The sequence below is a fragment of the Bombina bombina genome, chromosome 2, assembly GCF_027579735.1.
Source record: "Bombina bombina isolate aBomBom1 chromosome 2, aBomBom1.pri, whole genome shotgun sequence".
In the NCBI taxonomy this organism is placed as follows: Eukaryota; Metazoa; Chordata; class Amphibia; order Anura; family Bombinatoridae; genus Bombina; species Bombina bombina.
Genome location: NC_069500.1, coordinates 170,327,912 through 170,352,153, shown reverse-complemented (window position 1 = coordinate 170,352,153; position 24,242 = coordinate 170,327,912). Strand labels below are relative to the sequence as shown.

Below are 24,242 nucleotides of genomic sequence, written 5' to 3'. Positions count from 1 at the left end.
ACAAGTGCCTTTTCCTGTCACTTCTGTGCTTGACCAGTGCCTAATCCGATCACTTCTCTCCCTGATCAGTGCCTATTCCTATAACTTGTGTCCCTGAACAGAGCCTTTTCCTCTCCCCTCTGTCCCTGACCAGTGCCTAGTCCTGTACCTCTGTCCGTGACCAGTGCATACTCCTATCACCTCTGTCCCTGACCAGTGCCTTCTCCTTTCACTTCTGTCCCTGACCAGTGCCTTCTCCTGCTGTCACCTCCTTCCTTGACCAGTGCCTACTCATATCACCTCTGTCCCTGACCAGTGCCTGCTCCTATCACATCTGTCGATGACCATCTCCTATGACCTCTGTTGATGACCAGTGCCTAGTCCTGTCACCTCTGTCCCTGACCAGTGCCCACTACTGTCACCTCTGTTGCTGACCAGTGCCTACTCCTGTCACTTCTGTCCCTGACCTGTGTCTACTCCTGTCATATATATCCATGACCAGTGCCTAGTCTTGTTATCTCTGTCCCTGACCAGTGCTTAGGTCTGTTACATCTGTCTTAGGCTAGTGCCTAGTCTTTTCACCCCACATCCATAAGCAGTACCTAGTCCTGTAACCTGCATCCCTGACCAGTACCTACTACTGTCACATTTTTACCTGACTAGTGTCCACTACTGTCACCTCTGTTGCTGACCAGTGCCTACTTCTGTCACATATGTCCCTGACTAGTGCCTAGTCTTGTCATCTCTGTCCCTGACCAGTGCCTACTCCTGTCACCTCTGTCCTTGACAAGTGCCTAGTCATGTCACCTCTGTCTCTTACCAGTGCCTAGTCCTGTCCCTTCTTCACTATGTCCATAATTTAATATATACAGAATTGTGAGTGGCAGCAAAAGCTGAGGGATATTAAAGCTCAGTGCATAGTGGTGGTCATATTCAGTTACTAAGAAGCAGCAAAGTCACCGGCAGGTACTAAACACTTGAAATGACTGTAATATTATGGTATAATTATGAAAGTATGTGAAACTGCCAAATAGTAGTAGGTTAGAATAGACAGTGCTAGACTTCTCTGTCTTGGTCCATCTTGAGGTTTGCACCACACCCGCTTATTTTTTTATTTTTGTGACTATTTTAATCTTTTTTGTTGTTGGGGTGTTTGCTGACAGTTTTGCTACATCTATATATTTCAGTGATATGTAAAATTCAGTCTAGTTCAATACAGATACTGGGTAAGACTATTACTACATAGTGTGTAATACATATGCATGTGCATACAGTATATTTAGGTGGATATATTATTTATTTTGCCTAATAATACTAATATTCTTACAATGACTAATGTAATTATTCTCTCATCACTGCAGGTACTACAAAGTGATCATGTTGAGGGATACAGACTTAGGGTTGAGAGACTACCAAATGTCTGTAACATTAATGAATATACCTATGGCTTGAATACAACTGAATTTGAACTCAGCCTTTCCATGGCAACTTACAAAATTTCTATAAATGCTTTTAATAAAGCTGGAAACTCTCCATCAGTAAGCTCATTGGTCCCTTATTCGTCTAGTCAAGGTAATATATAACTTTTTCTACATGCACACTTTTTCATCTAAATAAATAAACTGTCAATGTATGCCCACACTTTGGGCATAAGATTTGGTGATTAAGTGTGCCTTATATCTTTATGGCGTAAAAAAAAGAAACAATAAAGGATAAATAATTAAGAAGAAAATCTATGTTAAAGGACCTCTAAACAGTAGAAAAACATAATCAGTAAATGCATAATAAAAAGACAATGTAAAAGCACTTAGTTTGAGTAGTAGATTTCTTTCTGACTAATTTTAAAGTTAGTTATTTTTTCCCTCCCACTGCATCATGTGACAGCCATCAGCCAATCACAAAATGCATATACGTATATTCTTTTAATCTTGCACATGCTCAATAGGTGTGCATATAAAAAGATTGTGCACATTTAGAGAATAGAAGTAAATTGGAAATTTGTTTAAAATTGTGTGCTCTATCTGGATAATTAAAGTTTTTGACTTGAGTTTTCTATTAAAGGGCTATTGTACACCAGATTTTTCTTTGCATAAATGTTTTGTAGATGATACATTTATATAGTCCATCTGGGAGTGTTTTAGTAACAATATTTAGTTTTGATTATTTTGTAATGACATGCTGATTTTCAGACTCCTAACCAAGCCCCAAAGTGTCAGATGTATAAACACGCTTATAGACTCCTGCTGGCTCCTGTTTAACTAATCTGTCTTTTCATATGCAGGGAAGGGGGAGGGTGTCTGCTACCAGCCACTTTCACTTGGTGTCCCAGCTTAATCTCATCAACAGTGCTAAACTTGGAGCTTCTAAATAAGTTTTTAAAAGGTTTTATACTGGATTTTTAGATCAGTATCTGTGCATATTCTTCTTTATAGTAGTGTCTATTACATGCAGTTATATCAAAATTGGTGTATACTGTCCCTTCATGTGAAAAATAATATGAATAAAAAAATGGCCTACAGAGATGTTATCATCAAACTTGGTCACTGTCATGAGATGCAGGACACAGCATAGATGGTACAACGCTATTTTATTGCAGAGCATAGAAGTATACAGACTGCACAACACATCAGACTTAGTAACTGCGACATAGACTATAACGGTTATAGGCCACCCCCCCCCCCAATCCGGTGATGTCACACTCCCACTCTCATCACATCTTCCCCTTTTTCAAAGGATAAAGCATACATTTTTTTTAGAGTACAACAAATAACAAGGTATACAAGAAGAATACAAATTATTATTTTTTTGTATACAACAAATAAGTTATAAGAGAATATATATATGAACAGCAAGAAATACAATCCTGTCTTGGACATCGGGGTAAACTACCCTAATCCACAGTGACCATGGGATTATTCTGCCCATTCTTCTGGTCACTGCTCTAACTACAGTGCTAATCCCGGTAGCGGGCTGGAAGTTTCACCACTCTTCCACTTGACATCATTTTACATGAACTATTCTCTGATACAGAAGAAGGTGATTGAGAGTCTGCTGGAAGCAAAGAAGTATCCCCGCTGAAGCAAACTCTCAGGTACTGGCTGAAGATGTCTTCTATTTTGACGTGTGACTGTCCCTCCTTCAGTAAGGACTACATGAGACCTTGGTTCTGGAGAGCATCCTATTACGGTAGCAGGCATCTTCCATTTCTTCTCATCATCAAGTTTAACTCTGACATTTTGGCCCATATTCAGCTCCTGCAAGGGCCTCACAGAGTGCTTTCTGTCATAGAAGAATCATTAGCCCCTTTTCGCCTCTTTATCCCTCCTAAGGACATTGTCCCAAGGAATAGAGGGGGCTGGCTGGAAGACACCCACAGAGAGTAGAGTGGTGCAGATTTGGTGCCCTAACATCAGCTGCGCTGGGTTAAAACTTGTGGCTTGGATGGGAGTAGCCCTATAGGCCAAGACAGCTAGGTACGGATCAGATTGCTTCAGAATGAACTTGGTTGTTTGAACTGCCATTTCAGCCATTCCATTGGCCTGTGGGTAATGCGGACTTGATGTAGAATGGATTAAATCATATTCACTGCTAAAAGATCTGAAGTCCATGGAAGCAAACTGCATTCCGTTATCACTCACTAGCTCCATCGGTATGTCCCACCGGGCGAACAAGCTTTTGAGATGAGTGATAACAGCCAGACTGGTGGTCTCATTCAGGGATGCAATCTCCAAATACCTGGAATAGTAGTCTATCACAACCAGGTACTTCTTCCCATGGAGTTTGCACAAATCTGTTGCTATCTTCTGCCACAGGCCTGCAGGGTAGAAATTAAGGGATCTCTTCTGTGAGTATGCTGGCGTTCCTGGCAAAAGGCACATCTTGACATGTGGCTTGCTGATCCCAGTCCACCATACCACCATAGCTGCCCTCTCTCTGCACTTTGTAATGCCCAAGTAGCCATTGTGAATCCTGCTTTACATCTCCTGCCGCATGCTAACAGGAATAACAATGTGGTCTTGGAACAGCACTTAAACCACCCAGCTCCATGAGCAGTGACCTCTCTGACTGGTAAGAGCTCAAAGACATCCAGGCTGCCCGGCTTTCGGGCCAACCTTTCTTTATGTATTTAATAACCTCTTGCAGATCTGTATCTAAACATGTCTCCTTTCTTATTTGCTCTAGCTTCCTTGACGAGATGGATTTAGATGACAGAATTGAATCCACATACACTTTCACATCTGATTCCATTGAAGATCCTTCAGCAGCAGCCAGCGGGAGCCTGGAAAGTGTATCTGCCACTGCCAGTAGTTTCCCCGCCACATGCACTGCATTAATGTTGAACCTGAGCAGCCTCATCAGAAGTCTCTGGCATCTTAGGGGTGTCTTGTCACTATCATAGGAATTGATTAAAGGGACTAGTGGTTTACAGTCTGTTTCAAGACTAATTTTCTCTAAACCCACTAGGTAATGCTGGAAGCGCTCACAGGCCCAAACTGCAGCCAGGCACTCTTTCTCAATTTGGGCGTATTTTGATTCTTCAGCCGTCAGTGTATGGGAACAGTAAGCGATGGGCTGTAGTTTGTTCTCATTCAGCTGCAAAAGGGTGGCCCCTAGCCCATAACTGCTCACATCAGCAGTAACCATGGTCTTTTTAGAAGAGTCATAGAACACAACACTGGGGCAAACCCCAGCAGGGACTTGACCTGTATAAACGCTTCCTCCTGTGGAGGTCCCCAGACCCAGGCAACATCTTTCTTCAACAACTCAGTGATAGGGTGGAGTACTGTGGATAAATCTGGTAGGAACCTGCCTACATAATTCACAAGGCCCAATATTTGTCTCAGCTTGTGTACATCAGAAGGACTTTTCATCTGTTCAATAGCAATAATCTTATCAGGGTCTGGCTTGATGCCATCTTCATTGATGATATGCCCAAAATAACATAACTCAGATTTTCCAAAGTGGCATTTCTCTTTATTTAATTTCAGCCCGAACCCTCTAATGGTCTGCAGCACACAACTCAATCACTGATCATGTTCTTCCTGTGTAGATCCATACACTAAAATGTCATCCATGATGACTGCCCTGCCCTTTTGGTCCCTTAAGAGGGAACTCATCTCTCTTTGAAAGATTTCAGGAGCAAAGGATATCCCAAAGGGGAGTCTGCAGAAGCAAAACTGACCTACCGGTGTAATGAAGGTAGTCAGCTTGCAGCACTTTGGGTCTAGAGGTATCTGCCAGAAGCCACTAGAAGCATCCAGTGTAGAGAAGAACTTCGACCCATCCAGTTTCGGAGCTATGTCTTCAAGCGTCGGCAGCACGTATGTCTCTCTTTTCACAGACTCATTCAGCAATTTCAATTCTACGCAGATGCGTACCTTCCCGTTTTTCTTCACAACAGACACAATGGGGGAACACCAGTCAGTTGCTTCGACAACCTCCTCAATAATCCCTATATTCTTCATACGCAGAAGTTCCTTCTCCACTTGAGGCATGAGTGGGAATGGAATTCTACAAGGAGTAGAAATGCTGTATGGGACTGCATCAACTTTAAGTGATATTTGGACTGGATTGCAATTTAGCAGGCCCAATTCACCAGACATACCTTCCGTAATCTCGTTTACTCTGCCAACAAGGCCCAAACCACAGGCTGCTTTCCTGGTCAAAAGGTTGTTAACACACTATCCTCTAATTACATGTACCCACATGGCGAATCTTCTCTGCTTGTACTCGCAGCTGGCAAGAAATTTCCCCACATAATTGATGCAGCCACCAGGACTATGAACTTTCGTTGTAACTTTCGCCAGCTGAGGCTGTCGAGGCAATTTTTTTGAATGCTGCAAGGGACATAAGTGATATCTGCTCCCATGTCAATCTTGAAGGCAACCTTGGCTCCCATCACAGTAAGGGTAACCCGCCAATCTTCATCTGAACCAGACCGTTCAACAACAGACCCTACAAAGGACACTTCTTGAGCCTCCTGGTCACTATCCACCTGCATCTCCTTAATGGATTCAGTTTTACACACCACTTCAAAATGGCCCATCTGGTTACACTTTCTACATCTTTTTTCTCTAGCGGGGCATATGACATTCTGATCATTGGTATGGTTACACCGCGTGCAGCGAGCCTGCTGCACCCATCTGCTTCTGGGCCTATCTGTTGCCCTTGGTCTACCACTCACACTGTGCCTTTCGCCTGCAGCTCTCCTGAACTGCTGCATTGCAACGACAATACTCTCAGACCTCATGTCAGCACTTTGCTTTTTTACCAGTTCACTCTGGCGGGCCATCCTTAATAGCCCCACCTAACGTCAAGTCAGCCTCTAACTGCAATTTCAGTGAGACCTCTGCATCTGCAATTCCTATAACTATTCTGTCTCTGATTTGCTCTTTTTTAGCAACACCAAACTCACAGAATTCAGCTAGTTCATACAGGCTGCGCACAAATGACTCCACAGATTCTCACACACGCTGAGTGCGTTTATGGAAACAGGCCCTCTCATGAATCACATTACATTTGGGTACAAAGTGAGCACTAAGTTTGTTTATGACTATTTCAAAGTCAAACTCTTCCTCTTTTTGGAATGTAAAGGCATTACACACCGGCTCCACATCTTTCCCCATAGAGTATAAAAGAGAATTAACTTGTACTTCACCACTCTCCTTGTCCAGCTTGGAACCAATCCTGAAGCATTGAAATTGCTGACACCATGTGGGGCAAGCTGCAGGCTGAGAGAAATCAAAAGGCTCAGGTGGGGTAAACGTCGACATCATCATTAATCAGGAAACAGAAGTGCAGGCAAGTACTTCTGACACCATGTCATGAGATGAAGGACATAGCGTAGAAGGTACAATGCTTTTTTATTGCAGAACATAGAAGTATACAGACTGCACAACACATCAGACTTAGTAACTGCGACATAGACTATAACGGCTATAGGCCACGCCCCCCGGTGACGTCACACTCCCTCTCTCATCACAGTAACTATATCAGCTGTTTCAGTGTTATAGATGCCAAAACCTTGTATATATTATAACAAAAGAGGTCACTAGATTAAAAAACAACTAAATTGTAGACTTAATATATATTCAGGGCAGCCTTAGGCACATTATATCCATTCTTGAAAATTGTTTGTCCCTAACACTTCTGGTAAGAAGGTAAAGTATGTATTCAATCATAACTTCTGAACCTCCTACCCTCCAATTACAAATACTGTTCCGTTGTTCGGGAATTCCTTTATCTCTAAATAATAATTTCCTTCAGAATGTTATTAAATTCTATTATATATTTGAAAAGCGACAAGTAGACTGAAGTCCATTCCTTTCAATGAGTTGTTGTAGACTGTAAGCTTTCTAGACAGATAGGTCTTTGCTCATGCATTTGTGGGTGAATAAATTGTGTCCTGAAAGCTTGAAATTTAAAAAACTTATCAGTTTACATGTAAAAGTAATTATCTACCCTCAAATTATCTTGTCTCAGTTTGTTTTAAAATAGGTAGCAAGGTACCTTTATTTATGCATATTATACTAGAAATTCCCTTTCTTTTCTACAAGCTCTTTGCTTGGCTTATCTGTACTCTATTTGGGGAAGTAAGGTCAATTAATGCCTAGGGTGAAATAGTGTGTTGCCAGAAGTCCCACAATAATGCCATACAATGCCCCTATTAGTACATCCCAAATCAACTCTTGATTGAACATAAATGTATTTTGGTCAAATACTGCAAGAATTAGAGGTGTTCTCAAGATTTCATACTCCAAACATAGCTATAACTGTAGTTACATTGGTCTAGATTGCATGGCACTCAGGGCTTTATCTTACAGTAAATTGTGTTCTGCTTCATTTGTAGATAAGTAGAAAATCCTTTACTGCTTGGGACTGGAAAAGGTTTTAATCTCGGAATGGTTTGGTTTTTGGAATATTTGCATCTGTAAAATGAGACAGTTTGGAGAGAAGATGGAACCGAGAGTAAACAACAATATCTTATGTCATTTAGGCAATATTTACATGTCATAATACAGCTTATACATGTAACCTAAAGCTAGTTTTGTATAATTTTTAATACAGTACAGTACTGTAATCAGAAAGCTAATATTTGTTGTTGTAAATAAATATAGACTATTATTTGCATCTTAGAACACAACAATTAAATCAAATATGCAGGCAGAGAATATTGTGACTATTTATTTTTTTTCCTTATAATAAAAAGTTTGGATTTCAGAATAAGTTTGGGTTTTGGAATTCCGGATTTGGGGATTTGTACCTATATGTCCATTCATGCTGTTTTCCAAAGTAAAAAAATCATAAAAGTTGCAGTTACATTTTACTTTAGTAAATACATACGTATTACATAAATGTTATTTGTCAGTGCTTTACTGAACCATAAATAATGAATTTGAGAATGTATTTGTGCATTACTATCCAAGATTCTAAAGACCTCTCAGCTAAATTCCTGTAAACATTGCAGATTCTGAGCAAAAAATGGCAGGTGATTGGTGGAAATATATGTGTTGAATTGATGTGTTGTGTATACTCTTTTCTGCGATACAATCTGTTGGATATAAATAAATATAATATGAGAAGGTAATATATGTGTAACTGGTTGCTATACATGTATAATCTAAATTGGAATTTATCTCGTTTGGAATCTGGAACCAAGCTTGTGGAGATGTATTGCAGATTGATGTCTTTATGCAGTGGTGAAGTACATACATACAGGATAGTGCTCAATAAAATAAGCATTTCAAAAGCATATTGAATATATATTTCATAATTACCTTAGCATATTACATCTGCAGATCTCCTAGTTTCATCTCACCAAATGCAAGCCGATGTACATGTTTCAAAATACTTCTTGTGCTTATTAAAGCATAGGAAAAACTAGAAGCAAATGCAAGTACGCTCATCTCACCAAATGCAAGCAGATGTGCATGTTTCAAAATACTTCTTGTGCTTATTAAAGCATAGGAAAAACTAGAAGCAAATGCAAGTACGCTAAGAACAGTGTAATTTGATGTATTTCACTGTCCCTCTGCAAGATTCCACATTCTAGTAAGTTTCACTTTTTAAGGACATCAGGTGGCAACTCACCAGCAACTTCTTGTTCAGCCATTTTCCTTAGATAAATCCATGAGGTCTGCCAATGCGAGGGTCAGCGTGACATTTCTTGCTATACTGACGAATCATCCCGTAGAGTTTTCTTGCATCTCCTAGAACATAATTACTGTTAAAAACTAATAGAACTAATGTGCTGTTTTTCTTTCAGATTTTCCTGGCAAGATTCATGCCACAGTGCAAAATAATAGCATTGTCCTTACATGGAATCCAATAAGAAATTGCCCTTTTTTTATTATTAACTGGGGCACTAACACAACACAGATGAAAACTGATTCCTCTGTAGTGGGAAATATTGGAACCTATTCACTTCCAGGTAATTTCATTGTCCATATTTTACTTCTTTGCTGTATTCTTTGATTTTATTTAATTACTGGTTAAGTCAAAATTGCTATTTACACTTAATGCTCTTTTTGAGTCAATATTATTATGGTTACTATTTAGGACAACAAATTTATCAGTATTACAGGGAATTAAAATTAAACCATATACTCACAAAAAATAAATATACAGGGAGTGCAGAATTATTAGGCAAGTTGTATTTTTGAGGATTAATTTTATTATTGAACAACAACCATGTTCTCAATGAACCCAAAAAACTCATTAATATCAAAGCTGAATAGTTTTGGGAGTAGTTTTTAGTTTGTTTTTAGTTATAGCTATTTTAGGGGGATATCTGTGTGTGCAGGTGACTATTACTGTGCATAATTATTAGGCAACTTAACAAAAAACAAATATATACCCATTTCAATTATTTATTTTTACCAGTGAAACCAATATAACATCTCAACATTCACAAATATACATTTCTGACATTCAAAAACAAAACAAAAACAAATCAGTGACCAATATAGCCACCTTTCTTTGCAAGGACACTCAAAAGCCTGCCATCCATGGATTCTGTCAGTGTTTTGATCTGTTCACCATCAACATTGCGTGCAGCAGCAACCACAGCCTCCCAGACACTGTTCAGAGAGGTGTACTGTTTTCCCTCCTTGTAAATCTCACATTTGATGATGGACCACAGGTTCTCAATGGGGTTCAGATCAGGTGAACAAGGAGGCCATGTCATTAGATTTTCTTCTTTTATACCCTTTCTTGCCAGCCACGCTGTGGAGTACTTGGACGCGTGTGATGGAGCATTGTCCTGCATGAAAATCATGTTTTTCTTGAAGGATGCAGACTTCTTCCTGTACCACTGCTTGAAGAAGGTGTCTTCCAGAAACTGGCAGTAGGACTGGGAGTTGAGCTTGACTCCATCCTCAACCCGAAAAGGCCCCACAAGCTCATCTTTGATGATACCAGCCCAAACCAGTACTCCACCTCCACCTTGCTGGCATCTGAGTCGGACTGGAGCTCTCTGCCCTTTACCAATCCAGCCACGGGCCCATCCATCTGGCCCATCAAGACTCACTCTCATTTCATCAGTCCATAAAACCTTAGAAAAATCAGTCTTGAGATATTTCTTGGCCCAGTCTTGACGTTTCAGCTTGTGTGTCTTGTTCAGTGGTGGTCGTCTTTCAGCCTTTCTTACCTTGGCCATGTCTCTGAGTATTGCACACCTTGTGCTTTTGGGCACTCCAGTGATGTTGCAGCTCTGAAATATGGCCAAACTGGTGGCAAGTGGCATCTTGGCAGCTGCACGCTTGACTTTTCTCAGTTCATGGGCAGTTATTTTGCGCCTTGGTTTTTCCACACGCTTCTTGCGACCCTGTTGACTATTTTGAATGTAACGCTTGATTGTTCGATGATCACGCTTCGGAAGCTTTGCAATTTTAAGAGTGCTGCATCCCTCTGCAAGATATCTCACTATTTTTTACTTTTCTGAGCCTGTCAAGTCCTTCTTTTGACCCATTTTGCCAAAGGAAAGGAAGTTGCCTAATAATTATGCACACCTGATATAGGGTGTTGATGTCATTAGACCACACCCCTTCTCATTACAGAGATGCACATCACCTAATATGCTTAATTGGTAGTAGGCTTTCTAGCCTATACAGCTTGGAGTAAGACAACATGCATAAAGAGGATGATGTGGTCAAAATACTCATTTGCCTAATAATTCTGCACTCCCTGTATATATTATAGTGTATAGTGTTGGTATATTCTAATAAATTAAATATCAAGGTATTTGAAAGATCAAGGACATATTTTACAATGCATAATACATTTCAGGTAGTTCTTTATTCCTATCTATATTATGATTCTCAGTAGATCAAATATGCTTCCTGATTCTCTCTCTTAGGGGTCTTTGTAACTCCCCAATGTACTGAATCCCACATTTACACTGTATGACATAAATTACATTTCTATCAGTACACTTAATTTTACTGTTTATTCTATAAGAATATCCTGTTATATTAGAAATATTCTCCCTATGTTTTTTGCAATGTTTGCATGATTTACATACTAGACAGGGGGGAAAAAACCTTGTAATCTCTTTCCTACAAGATCTGCCTAATTGCTCTTCTTTTTTAATTCTCTAGGTGCTAGTATAGTTTTCAAATGTCTAACCTTTTTATATACAACCTGTGGTCTATTTGGTAATAGTGAACCTAATTTATCATCACTTTCCAATAATCCCCAATGTTTCTTTTTAATCTTTTCCAACATATATTTATTCTCACTATTAAGCTTGCGGTAGCAATAAGCACTCAGAAATTAACCAGATATCCGATCTCTGGTTAATTTTCTAAAAGTGCCCCAAATGCCCTCAAAATAGAGGGCATTATAGTTTTTTATTAAACAAAATGTAGCTTTTTTTAAAAATAAAAAAACAACTGCACTGGGCAGTTTTGGATGTCTAAAGGGATGGGAGTAGGGTGTTAGAAAAAAAATGACTTTACATTGCAGTCTACGGGAACTGTGCGTTCCCAGTAAATATACAGTATATGTAATGTATATGCTTCTATACATATATATGTTTGTGTTAATATGTGTATATACACATATTAACAAATAAATATAAATGTATATCAGCATATACATATATATTTATATTTGCTGCCATCGCTGTGCTACTTCCCCCCCTTCGATGTGTGAGGTTCTGATGCCGTCTCTGAAGGCATCAGAACAAGGCTCACATTGGAGCCTATGGAAGTGTTTGCATTGCTGTTAAATTGTAATACCAGTGCACATTAGCATGTGCTGATATTACACAGTGGAGCACAAATAGCGCTTTTTTGAAGGCGATATTTAGCACTCCACTTGTAATCTGGCACTTTGGGGCTGATTTGTTATGTGTCAGATGGCCATTGAAAAAATGCCGACAGTGTACACTGTTGGCATTTATCATTGCACAAGCATCTTGTGTGAAATGCTTGTGCAATACCGTCCCCTGCACATCCTAGCAGGGGGTGTCAATCATCCTGATTGTATCCGATCGGAATGATTGCTGTCCACCATCTCATAGGTGGCAAACGAGTTAAGGAGCAGTAGTCTTGAGACCGCTGCTTCTTAACTTATGTTTCAGGCGAAGCTGAAACTACGGGGGTAGATTGCAGCATCCGCTGCTTGATAAATCTACCCCTTAGTGTTAAATGTCCTTTTAAGGACCAGATGAAACTACTTGACAAACTTTGGAATGAAATACCTTCATTAATGTTATTTTTCTGTGTTTAAAAATTAATACAATTATTTATTTATTTATTTATTTTTAAAGTGGATGTTCCTCTTCTGAATAAAGTTTAGTTTAGTTTACTTCAGTTTAGTTTTTGTTGTTGTAGTCTATGAAACTCCACCAACTCCTTATCAGTCAGTGCGCAATATATATCACCTTAGTGATCTGCTATATGTAAACAGGAAATTTTAATAGGTTTCAATTAACCCTTTTCACGCAAAAATATTTTAACATGCTATATTGCTACCCTTTCATTTACATTTTATGGCTTAAAGGGACATTAAGCACTAAGGGCTAGATTACGTGTGGAGCGCTATCTTAACATGCACCAGTAAAGGGGCAAATTTGCCCGTTTACAGGCGCATGTTAAATAACCAGCCATTACAAGTGTCTGGTTACCGCGAGCTTGCGGTTTCACTTTGCACTAAAATTCATTAACGAGAGATCAGCTCTATAATTTAATGAAAAAAAGTTGCCCCAATTCCCCCAAAAATACAAAGGACAGTAGAGTGTCATTAAATAAACATATGCGCATCTTTATTTATTTTAGAAAAAAACTGCACAAAGCAGTTATAAGGGGGTATGCTTATATACATATATATTTATGTGTTAATATGTGTATTTATGCATAAAAAAACATGAATATATATGTTTATATTCATATATATTTATTTATTGCTGCCCAACGCTGCACTAGGTGATTTGCCCTGTCTATCAGCATCAGAACGAGGGTCCCATTGAAGCCTATGGAAGCGCGCTCTTGTGAGTGCAAGGCTTCCAGGCAATTTAAGTGCGCTGGTATTACTGAGTGGAGCACAAATATCGTGCTCGCATAAAACTCAATATTGCGCTCCACTCTTGATTTAGCTCAAAATAAATACTACATAAACTGATGCATTCAAAGAAAAGATTAGTCTGAGAATAACATGCAGATTCATTAGCTGTTTAAATAGTGACAAAATAAGTGTAAAGTTTTAGCGGTCAATTTATCAAGCTCCGACTAAAGACCGCTGCTCCATAACCTGTCTGCCTGCTCTGAGGCGGCGGACAGAAATCAACCCGATCGAATATGATCGGGTTGATTGACACTCCCTGCTAGCATCCGATTGGCTGCGAATCTGCAGGGGGCGGTATTGCACTAGCAGTTCACAAGAAATGCTGGTGCAATGATAAATGCCGACATCATATGCTGTCGGCATTTATCGATGTGCAGCGGACATGATACGCTACATTGTATCATGTCCGCACGCACAATGATAAATTGACCCCTTAGTGTCTATAAAACAATGGGAGCTGCTATGTTGTAACTTAGGTTACCTTCTCTGCTGTGGCCAATTAGGGACAGTTATAAATAGGTCACTAGAGTGTGCAGCCAATGGCTGTGTGGAGTATAACAGTGTTCTGCCCTTCCATTTCTAACAGGAACTGAAAACTCACAATTTCAGAATGGAATTACAGGAAAAGTGGACAAAATAAATAATAAAAGTATATTGGTTTTTATAATATATATGATTTATAATTTTATATAGCCATCTCAAAGTGTTTAGTGCCGCTATAATGTACCATTAAGAGTGATGCAAAGTATAAGATGAAAGTGACACGGATTATCAATACATAATGTATTAACAAATATAAAAACACTCCTGTACTAACAAGCCTTAATACATAAGCAACTGTAATTATGCACACTACAATAAAGGGATGTTAAAATGCTGGACACAATTTCACTGTGTTACTGGTCACCATACTTTTGTTTTGTTTTCTTGTGTCTAAAGCTCTTTTCAGAACAATTCTTTTATTTTAACCCTTTACAGGTGCGGGCTGGTAACGCTTTACATTTTTGCAGTTATTATACACAATTTAAAAGTTACTGATGTTTAAAAAAGGCCACATGAATAATATAGAGCAATGCAGACATTGCAAATATTTGTATTTTTGTAAGAATGCAAAACATTGCTAGATACAAAACTGTAAAACACTGCTGCCATTAGATATGTGTATTTGGATCCTTGGTGAGGATCCTAATGTGGAAGTAGGCAACCTCTCCTGTCATTGGCTCTTTTTGCAGCTAGATTTATACTGCTTGTGCATATCCAGATCTTAGTGTGGTAATCTTTACAAGAATAAATCCAGCTCCGAAAAGAGCCGAACGGCACAAGCGACCGCCTACATTTGCATCCTAACAAAGGATCTGAATGTCTAGGCGTCATAAAGGCATGTGCACTCTCCTGAGCGCTTATGAGCCTACCTAGATAAACACTTCAAAAAAGGATACCAACAGAACAAAGCGAATGTGATAACAGAAGTAAATTGGAAAGTTGTTTAAAGTCGCATTCCCTGTCTAAAACAAGAAAGTTTTAATTTTGACTCTCCCTTTATTAAGCAAATAATCACAAACCCAAACAAGGCAATTGTTTATTATTATTTTTTTGTATGAGGTGGCGGTTTGAGAGAGTCTTTAACACTACATGAATGTAAAAGCACTTTGGTGTAGATTCCATCACTCTAACTTCTGGGTTAGAAAGTGAGAAAACTGTGGTTTTTTGGATGAGGTTATCATAACACTTGTCTACAGTTATTGTCTTGTATCTGTGCACCATTGTTATACTTTGTTTATCTCTGAAAATGTCACTAAAGGTTTTTGAAACATGTTTCTATGAAGAATGATTCTTATAGCAAAATCAATGAAACATGTAAAACAATTATGCATAAAAACCTGATGCTAAAATATAATTTAAACCCTTTTACCAACAACACACAGTAGTGACCAGCAATAACTTGCAATGCACTATGGGGCCGATTTACCAAGCGGTCAACTGGCCCCAATGCTTCTAATTCCGCGCGAGCCTTCAGGGATGTCCGCCAAATATTGATAAATAGGCCCCTATATGTCTGTATCATAATATAGAAGTAATACACACACACAATTTTAGGAAATATAAATACAGTATATGTGTGTATATGTGTGTATATGTGTATACATGTACTATACATGTGTATTTATGTGTTTACATATGTATGTATGTATATATATATATATATATATATATATATATATATACTGTATATAATTTAAACCCTTTTACCAACAGCACACAGTAATGACCAGCAATAACTTGCAATGCACTATGGGGCCATTTTTACCAAGCGGTCAACTGGCCCCAATGCTTCTAATTCCGCACGAGCCTTCAGGGATGTCCACCAAATATGAATAAATAGGCACCTATATGTCTGTATCATAATATAGAAGTAATACACACACAAAATTTTAGGAAATATAAATACAGTATACGTGTGTATACATGTACATATATATATATATATATATATATATATATACATACATACATACATACATACATACATATATGCACATATAAATACAAAAATACACAAATAAATACATAAATACATATATATATATATATATATATATATATATATATATATACACACACACAATTTGGAGCCCTTTCCACTCAAATACATTTAAACATAAAAAATCATCTTTGATACATTTTTATATTTTTAATGTTTACTGTGTTTTTCATGTAAATATTTTACATTCCAATGTTCTTCACTTAGAAAAAAATTACTTTGTATTTCCAAATAGATATACTGTATATATATATATATATATATATATATATATATATATATACATACATATATGCACATATAAATACATAAATACACAAATAAATGCATAAATACATATATAAATATATATATATATATATACATACATATATGCACATATAAATACATAAATACACAAATAAATACATAAATACATATATATATAAATAAATATATATATATATATATATATATATATATATATATATATATAACATCAGAAAAAGACCTTGCACTCGCTGGATTTTTTAAACAAACTTTTTTACTTGGCAAAATTAGTGACGTTTAGGGGACAGTGTATCCCCTTCCTCAGACAGTGAATGCTTCAAACATTAGTGAATTTATACAAACAAACAAATAACCCCTCCCCCCAATTAGCAAGAAAAAACCGCCAAAAGTGTTGCTATGGTGACCATATGTCACAAAGTGAACATCATATATAGGATGTAATATAAGCGATCAATGCTGTGACAGTGCAAATATTCATATTAAAAGACCTATAGCAATACAAACATGGTAAACAAATTAACATTCCACAGTTATGGTAATCAAGACGTACCCCTTATAACCGTTATCTGGGGAGCCAACCAATATTGAAAGCCTCATGTGTTGTTACCTAGGTGGTCAGGCACAAAGTACATATATGTACAAACTCACAACCTACCATGATTGCAAACAAACAAAGTTCTAATGCCGATCGCCGTGTACCACGCCACCGCAACTGCACCCGCACTAGGAAAGACAGGCAAACCCGGAAGTGCATCGGCCGATCACGTGTGTGGCGATGCACCAATCACCCGGGTTGCGGTTGGGGTTGCCATGGCGATGGGTCACAACGATCCAAACAGAAACAAAGAAACAAGTCAACGATATTCTATAGCAAATTAACTACTAAGCGTAAATTAACAGCACCAGAACACTGAACCCTATCATTGTTATAACACATATCAATCAATACTTATAGTACACGCTGCTACAGTGACTATACCACTACTATAAAGATAATCACAATAAATACAGCATGACAGTCCTGCCGTAATATGATAGGGGTATATTAATATCATACACTGAACCCTAAAACGCATATCTATCAACACTCATAGTGGGCGCTGCTACAGGGACTATACCACTACTGTACAGTTACTATACAATATATACAGTGTACCATGATGGGAGGTATATACAAATCTGATACACGGTAGCACCGTCCATTAGAAGAAGGTGATCTTAGATGGGAGACCCAGCAGCCCATGAACCATCCCAAGAGAAAGTACCCAAACACCCCAAAGAGTAAAAATAATAAACCAGATAGTGAATGAAAAACACCAACTATAAATATAGTGATAAGGGATAAATAAAACAAAAACAAAAAATGGGATGAAACGTAATAAGAAAAATACGAGATAGAAAATAAACCAAATAGAAGAGAATAAAAATAAGAATAGACACCGAAGACAGAAAAAGACAATAGGACAAAAATAGGAGAAACAAGAAGGGAAAAAGAGAAAAAAAGGAGGAAGAAAAAAAGAAAAAGGGGAGAGAAAAAAAGAAAAGAAAAGAAGAAAAAAAGAGGAGAGAGAAAAAAAGAAAAGACAAATTATCAACAAACCACAAGTGAAGCAGAATAGAAAGTGAACAGCAAGAAGGGAATAAAAGGTAAGCTAGTAACCAACAAAACATGGAATAGAGTGTGGACTCTCAGGTAGATAAGTCAGGATAACATGGACTCTCATGATCAGTAAGGCAGATATCCATAAGGGCTGGATCTAATTTACAAAAAACAATGCCAGTCAAACATAGTATTGAGTCCATGTGGTTGCAGGGTATTTAAACGAAAGATCCATTTAGCCTCAACTTGTAGGAGAAGTGTATCCCTATCACCCCCCCGCCTTAATGGGGGGACATGATCAATTAGGGTGAATCTCAGATCATGGAGTCCATGGCCTTTCTCCACGAAATGCCGGGCCACAGGTTGATCACTAGAGCCCTTCTTAAGAGCCGTTCTGATATTGTGATTATCTTTATAGTAGTGGTATAGTCACTGTAGCAGCGTGTACTATAAGTATTGATTGATATGTGTTATAACAATGATAGGGTTCAGTGTTCTGGTGCTGTTAATTTACGCTTAGTAGTTAATTTGCTATAGAATATCGTTGACTTGTTTCTTTGTTTCTGTTTGGATCGTTGTGACCCATCGCCATGGCAACCCCAACCGCAACCCGGGTGATTGGTGCATCGCCACACACGTGATCGGCCGATGCACTTCCGGGTTTGCCTGTCTTTCCTAGTGCGGGTGCAGTTGCGGTGGCGTGGTACACGGCGATCGGCATTAGAACTTTGTTTGTTTGCAATCATGGTAGGTTGTGAGTTTGTACATATATGTACTTTGTGCCTGACCACCTAGGTAACAACACATGAGGCTTTCAATATTGGTTGGCTCCCCAGATAATAACGGTTATAAGGGGTACGTCGTGATTACCATAACTGTGGAATGTTAATTTGTTTACCATGTTTGTATTGCTATAGGTCTTTTAATATGAATATTTGCACTGTCACAGCATTGATCGCTTATATTACATCCAGGATACGTAATCAACCTACCATCGGACGAAACAATCCTGAGTTCTGTAAGCGCTGGTGCGCAATACTCAATAAATGTTCCTTGGACCTTATTCTCCTGGTCACAGAAGAGGTGAGAAACCAACTTGAAAGAGTCAAAGTGGAAATACAGGAATGGGAAAGAGATAAGAGTCCAGTACTGACCGAGGATTCATCTGAACAGTGGCTTGACAAATTGTCTTCCCAGATTAAAGAATATAAAGAGACCCTTGTGCAATTCAAGAACAGAAAGTTGCAAACAGTAATCGAAGACCATAAGGATAAAACTGTTTATCGATGGTTAAACAGTGGCGAGAATAGAAGACCATTCCCCCAGCGGCGTAGGAGACAAAGATTCCACACAAAACAATCTCTCCAAACTGTAGACAGCAGCTCTGGATCTGACACAGAAGCACCACTGACCCAAGATAGAGTAAGTGGGGGCCAACCCTCTGGCCAACAGGTTTTTCAAGGGGTCACTACCAGAGCCGGCCAGAGAGGACGAGGAAGAGGCCACACGTACGGAGGGGGGGCTGGAGAGAGAAAACCGCCACTCCCTACCAGAAAATAACAACCACTGGTCCTGTTGAGGACCTAGTGGTAAACATCAGTGACAGAGTTTTAACCATGGTAGAGAGAAGGGTGTTAAATAGAGGCTTGAGTTTTGTACCCTCTGGCAAGAGTGATGAGTTCACTAATTACATTGATTGCCAGAAATTTCAGCGGTCTCTGCGACTAAAAGAATTTTTCAATGTCCAGTCCGCAGATGGTGACACACACAAGTTTAAGAACAAAAGCTCGTTTGACCCTTCAAGCAACAACGCAAGTATTAAAACTTACATGAGATTGGTCTCTCAAGATCTGAGAAGATATGAGTCCAATAAATACCACACTAACCTAAGTCCAGAGGAAAAGGCAGCCATCACTACGTTGCCTAGGGATCCCGACATTGTGATCCGCACCGCGGATAAGGGCGGTGCGGTAGTCGTACTAAATTACAAATACTATAGTGATGAAATCAAACAGCAACTTAGTGACAATGAGACATACCAAACACTTCAAAGGGATCCAACTAATAATTTCCAAATCCTGATACATCAGGCGGTTCAAGAAGGATTGAATGAAGGGTGGATTGATGAAGACATAGCTGGTTTCTTGAGGATTAAACATCCAGTCTGTCCCATACTGTACACACTTCCCAAAATCCACAAGGTTTTGGAGAAGCCTCCAGGGAGGCCAATTGTCTCTGCCCGGAATTCTATCACCTCTAGGTTAGCTATCTATGTGGACCATTTTCTTCAGCCCCTCGTGAGAAATATGAGGTCGTACCTTAGGGATTCGTCACAGCTGATTGAAGAACTGAAAACTATCAAGTTCGAGGAGCCATATATCTTGGTCACAGCAGATGTAAATAGTTTATATACAATTATTCCACATGAGACTGGGAAACAGTATGTGGCTGATGCTTTGGACAAACATCCCTATATTGGTCCCCCTAGAGACTTCCTGATAAAACTGCTAGACCTGAGCTTACGTCTCAACTATTTCAGGTTCGAGGGCAAGTACCATCAACAAATATCAGGTACGGCCATGGGATCAAACGTGGCCCCCTCACTGGCCAATTTATACATGGAGCACTATGAACTACATGTGATGAAGATATACCAGAATCCAGGAATAATATACTACAAACGGTATATAGACGACCTGCTAATTATTTGGAGGGGTACAGCTACAGAGTTGGAAGGATGGTTTGAAGAATTGAATTCACTCAATAATCCAGTGAAACTTAAACTCAAATATGATTTGGAAAGTATTGAGTTCCTGGACCTAAACATCTTCAAAACAGAGAGCGGTTATTTGGGTACCTCGTTGTTTAGGAAACCCACGGACAGGAACTCTATCCTACACGCCACAAGTAACCATCCGACAGCACTCCTCAAGGCTATTCCGAAAGCCCAACTGCAGCGGGCCGCAAGAAATAATAGTGATGAGACCATAAGACACCAGCAACTTGATGAGATGCAGCAACGATTTGTACAACGAGGATATAATCCGCACCTTGTCAAACAGAGTAGAACGGGAGTGGAAAATGATACCACGATGTCTACCCGAACCGTTCCTAAAGATGAGCAGCGGATGACTTTTACCACGGTATATAGTCCCTCAACTAGAGCCTTAGGTGTAACACTAAGAGAACACTGGCACATCGTACAAGGTGACCCCTCTCTCCCATTCAACAAGTGGCAACCTCCGAGAGTGGGTTACAAACGGGATAAAAATTTAAAAGATCTTTTGATGCTCACGGATCCCACCCATTGCTACAACCCTGAGACATGGTTGACACAAAGAAAGAAACCAGGATGCTATAGATGCGTGGGATGTACCACCTGTAACGCCATGATTCCAGGACCAACGTTTGGACATCCCCACCGCAACTAGAGGTTCAAGATTAGGCATGTGCTGACGTGCACCACCTCTCATGTGGTATACCTACTAAATTGCAGCTGTGGGCGGTTCTATGTGGGAAAAACAACTGACGATGCACGGACCAGGTTCGCTAACCACAGGTCATCCATCAGAACGGCTCTTAAGAAGGGCTCTAGTGATCAACCTGTGGCCCGGCATTTCGTGGAGAAAGGCCATGGACTCCATGATCTGAGATTCACCCTAATTGATCATGTCCCCCCATTAAGGCGGGGGGGTGATAGGGATACACTTCTCCTACAAGTTGAGGCTAAATGGATCTTTCGTTTAATTACCCTGCAACCACATGGACTCAATACTATGTTTGACTGGCATTGTTTTTTGTAAATTAGATCCAGCCCTTATGGATATCTGCCTTACTGATCATGAGAGTCCATGTTATCCTGACTTATCTACCTGAGAGTCCACACTCTATTCCATGTTTTGTTGGTTACTAGCTTACCTTTTATTCCCTTCTTGCTGTTCACTTTCTATTCTGCTTCACTTGTGGTTTGTTGATAATTTGTCTTTTCTTTTTTTCTCTCTCCTCTTTTTTTCTTCTTTTCTTTTCTGTTTTTCTCTCCCCTTTTTCTTTTTTTCTTCCTCCTTTTTTTCTCTTTTTCCCTTCTTGTTTCTCCTATTTTTGTCCTATTGTCTTTTTCTGTCTTCGGTGTCTATTCTTATTTTTATTCTCTTCTATTTCGTTTATTTTCTATCTCGTATTTTTCTTATTACGTTTCATCCCATTTTTTGTTTTTGTTTTATTTATCCCTTATCACTATATTTATAGTTGGTGTTTTTCATTCACTATCTGGTTTATTATTTTTACTCTTTGGGGTGTTTGGGTACTTTCTCTTGGGATGGTTCATGGGCTGTGGGGTCTCCCATCTAAGATCACCTTCTTCTAATGGGCGGTGCTACCGTGTATCAGATTTGTATATACCTCCCATCATGGTACACTGTATATATTGTATAATAACTGTACAGTAGTGGTATAGTCCCTGTAGCAGCGCCCACTATGAGTGTTGATAGATATGCGTTTTAGGGTTCAGTGTATGATATTAATATACCCCTATCATATTACGGCAGGACTGTCATGCTGTATTTATTGTGATTATCTTTATAGTAGTGGTATAGTCACTGTAGCAGCGTGTACTATAAGTATTGATTGATATGTGTTATAACAATGATAGGGTTCAGTGTTCTGGTGCTGTTAATTTACGCTTAGTAGTTAATTTGCAATAGAATATCGTTGACTTGTTTCTTTGTTTCTGTTTGGATCGTTGTGACCCATCGCCATGGCAACCCCAACCGCAACCCGGGTGATTGGTGCATCGCCACACACGTGATCGGCCGATGCACTTCCGGGTTTGCCTGTCTTTCCTAGTGCGGGTGCAGTTGCGGTGGCGTGGTACACGGCGATCGGCATTAGAACTTTGTTTGTTTGCAATCATGGTAGGTTGTGAGTTTGTACATATATGTACTTTGTGCCTGACCACCTAGGTAACAACACATGAGGCTTTCAATATTGGTTGGCTCCCCAGATAATAACGGTTATAAGGGGTACGTCGTGATTACCATAACTGTGGAATGTTAATTTGTTTACCATGTTTGTATTGCTATAGGTCTTTTAATATGAATATTTGCACTGTCACAGCATTGATCGCTTATATTACATCCTATATATGATGTTCACTTTGTGACATATGGTCACCATAGCAACACTTTTGGCGGTTTTTTCTTGCTAATTGGGGGGAGGGGTTATTTTTTTGTTTGTATAAATTCACTAATGTTTGAAGCATTCACTGTCTGAGGAAGGGGATACACTGTCCCCGAAACGTCACTAATTTTGCCAAGTAAAAAAGTTTGTTTAAAAAATCCAGCGAGTGCAAGGTCTTTTTCTGATGTTATATTTAATTCCACTAGCACCCTGGTTGCTGCAAGTAAGTGAGAGTGCACATCTTTGCTAAACGGATATCAACTTGTTGTTGCACCCACATGATAGAAACCTCTCTCCAATTAGACATTTGTCTATTCACCACCAACACTTCACACCACACCTGACCTGTGGCAATATATAATGGAACCTGATGTAGAAAGCACACAGACCCTAACCTTTACGGTGGATGATGCAGCCAGAATTCTTTTTAATCCTGAAGAGGAGACTACTGGTGGCAACACAGCACAAGCCATCTATTTGGCTTTGGTGAAATTGAAAAAGAAGGAAGTTGATTTACGACTACATGGGGTCTATCTCTCAGAGTATTATAGGAAGCTCATGATTCCTAGGGGCTTCAGGATACGTAATCAACCTACCATCGGACGAAACAATCCTGAGTTCTGTAAGCGCTGGTGCGCAATACTCAATAAATGTTCCTTGGACCTTATTCTCCTGGTCACAGAAGAGGTGAGAAACCAACTTGAAAGAGTCAAAGTGGAAATACAGGAATGGGAAAGAGATAAGAGTCCAGTACTGACCGAGGATTCATATGAACAGTGGCTTGACAAATTGTCTTCCCAGATTAAAGAATATAAAGAGACCCTTGTGCAATTCAAGAACAGAAAGTTGCAAACAGTAATCGAAGACCATAAGGATAAAACTGTTTATCGATGGTTAAACAGTGGCGAGAATAGAAGACCATTCCCCCAGCGGCGTAGGAGACAAAGATTCCACACAAAACAATCTCTCTAAACTGTAGACAGCAGCTCTGGATCTGACACAGAAGCACCACTGACCCAAGATAGAGTAAGTGGGGGCCAACCCTCTGGCCAACAGGTTTTTCAAGGGGTCACTACCAGAGCCGGCCAGAGAGGACGAGGAAGAGGCCAC

General features: G+C 39.3%; 1 protein-coding gene across 1 annotated transcript in view; it reads left to right on the top strand.

The window, feature by feature from the left end:
- Positions 1–1,307: 1,307 nt before the first annotated feature.
- LOC128646891 (leukemia inhibitory factor receptor) overlaps positions 1,308–24,242 on the top strand; it is an 82,336-nt gene continuing 59,401 nt past the window's right edge. Inside the window, exons 1-2 of the mRNA XM_053699698.1 lie at positions 1,308–1,551; positions 9,245–9,409. Coding sequence (XP_053555673.1) covers positions 1,308–1,551; positions 9,245–9,409 — 409 coding nt within the window. The remainder of the gene's footprint in view (positions 1,552–9,244; positions 9,410–24,242) is intronic.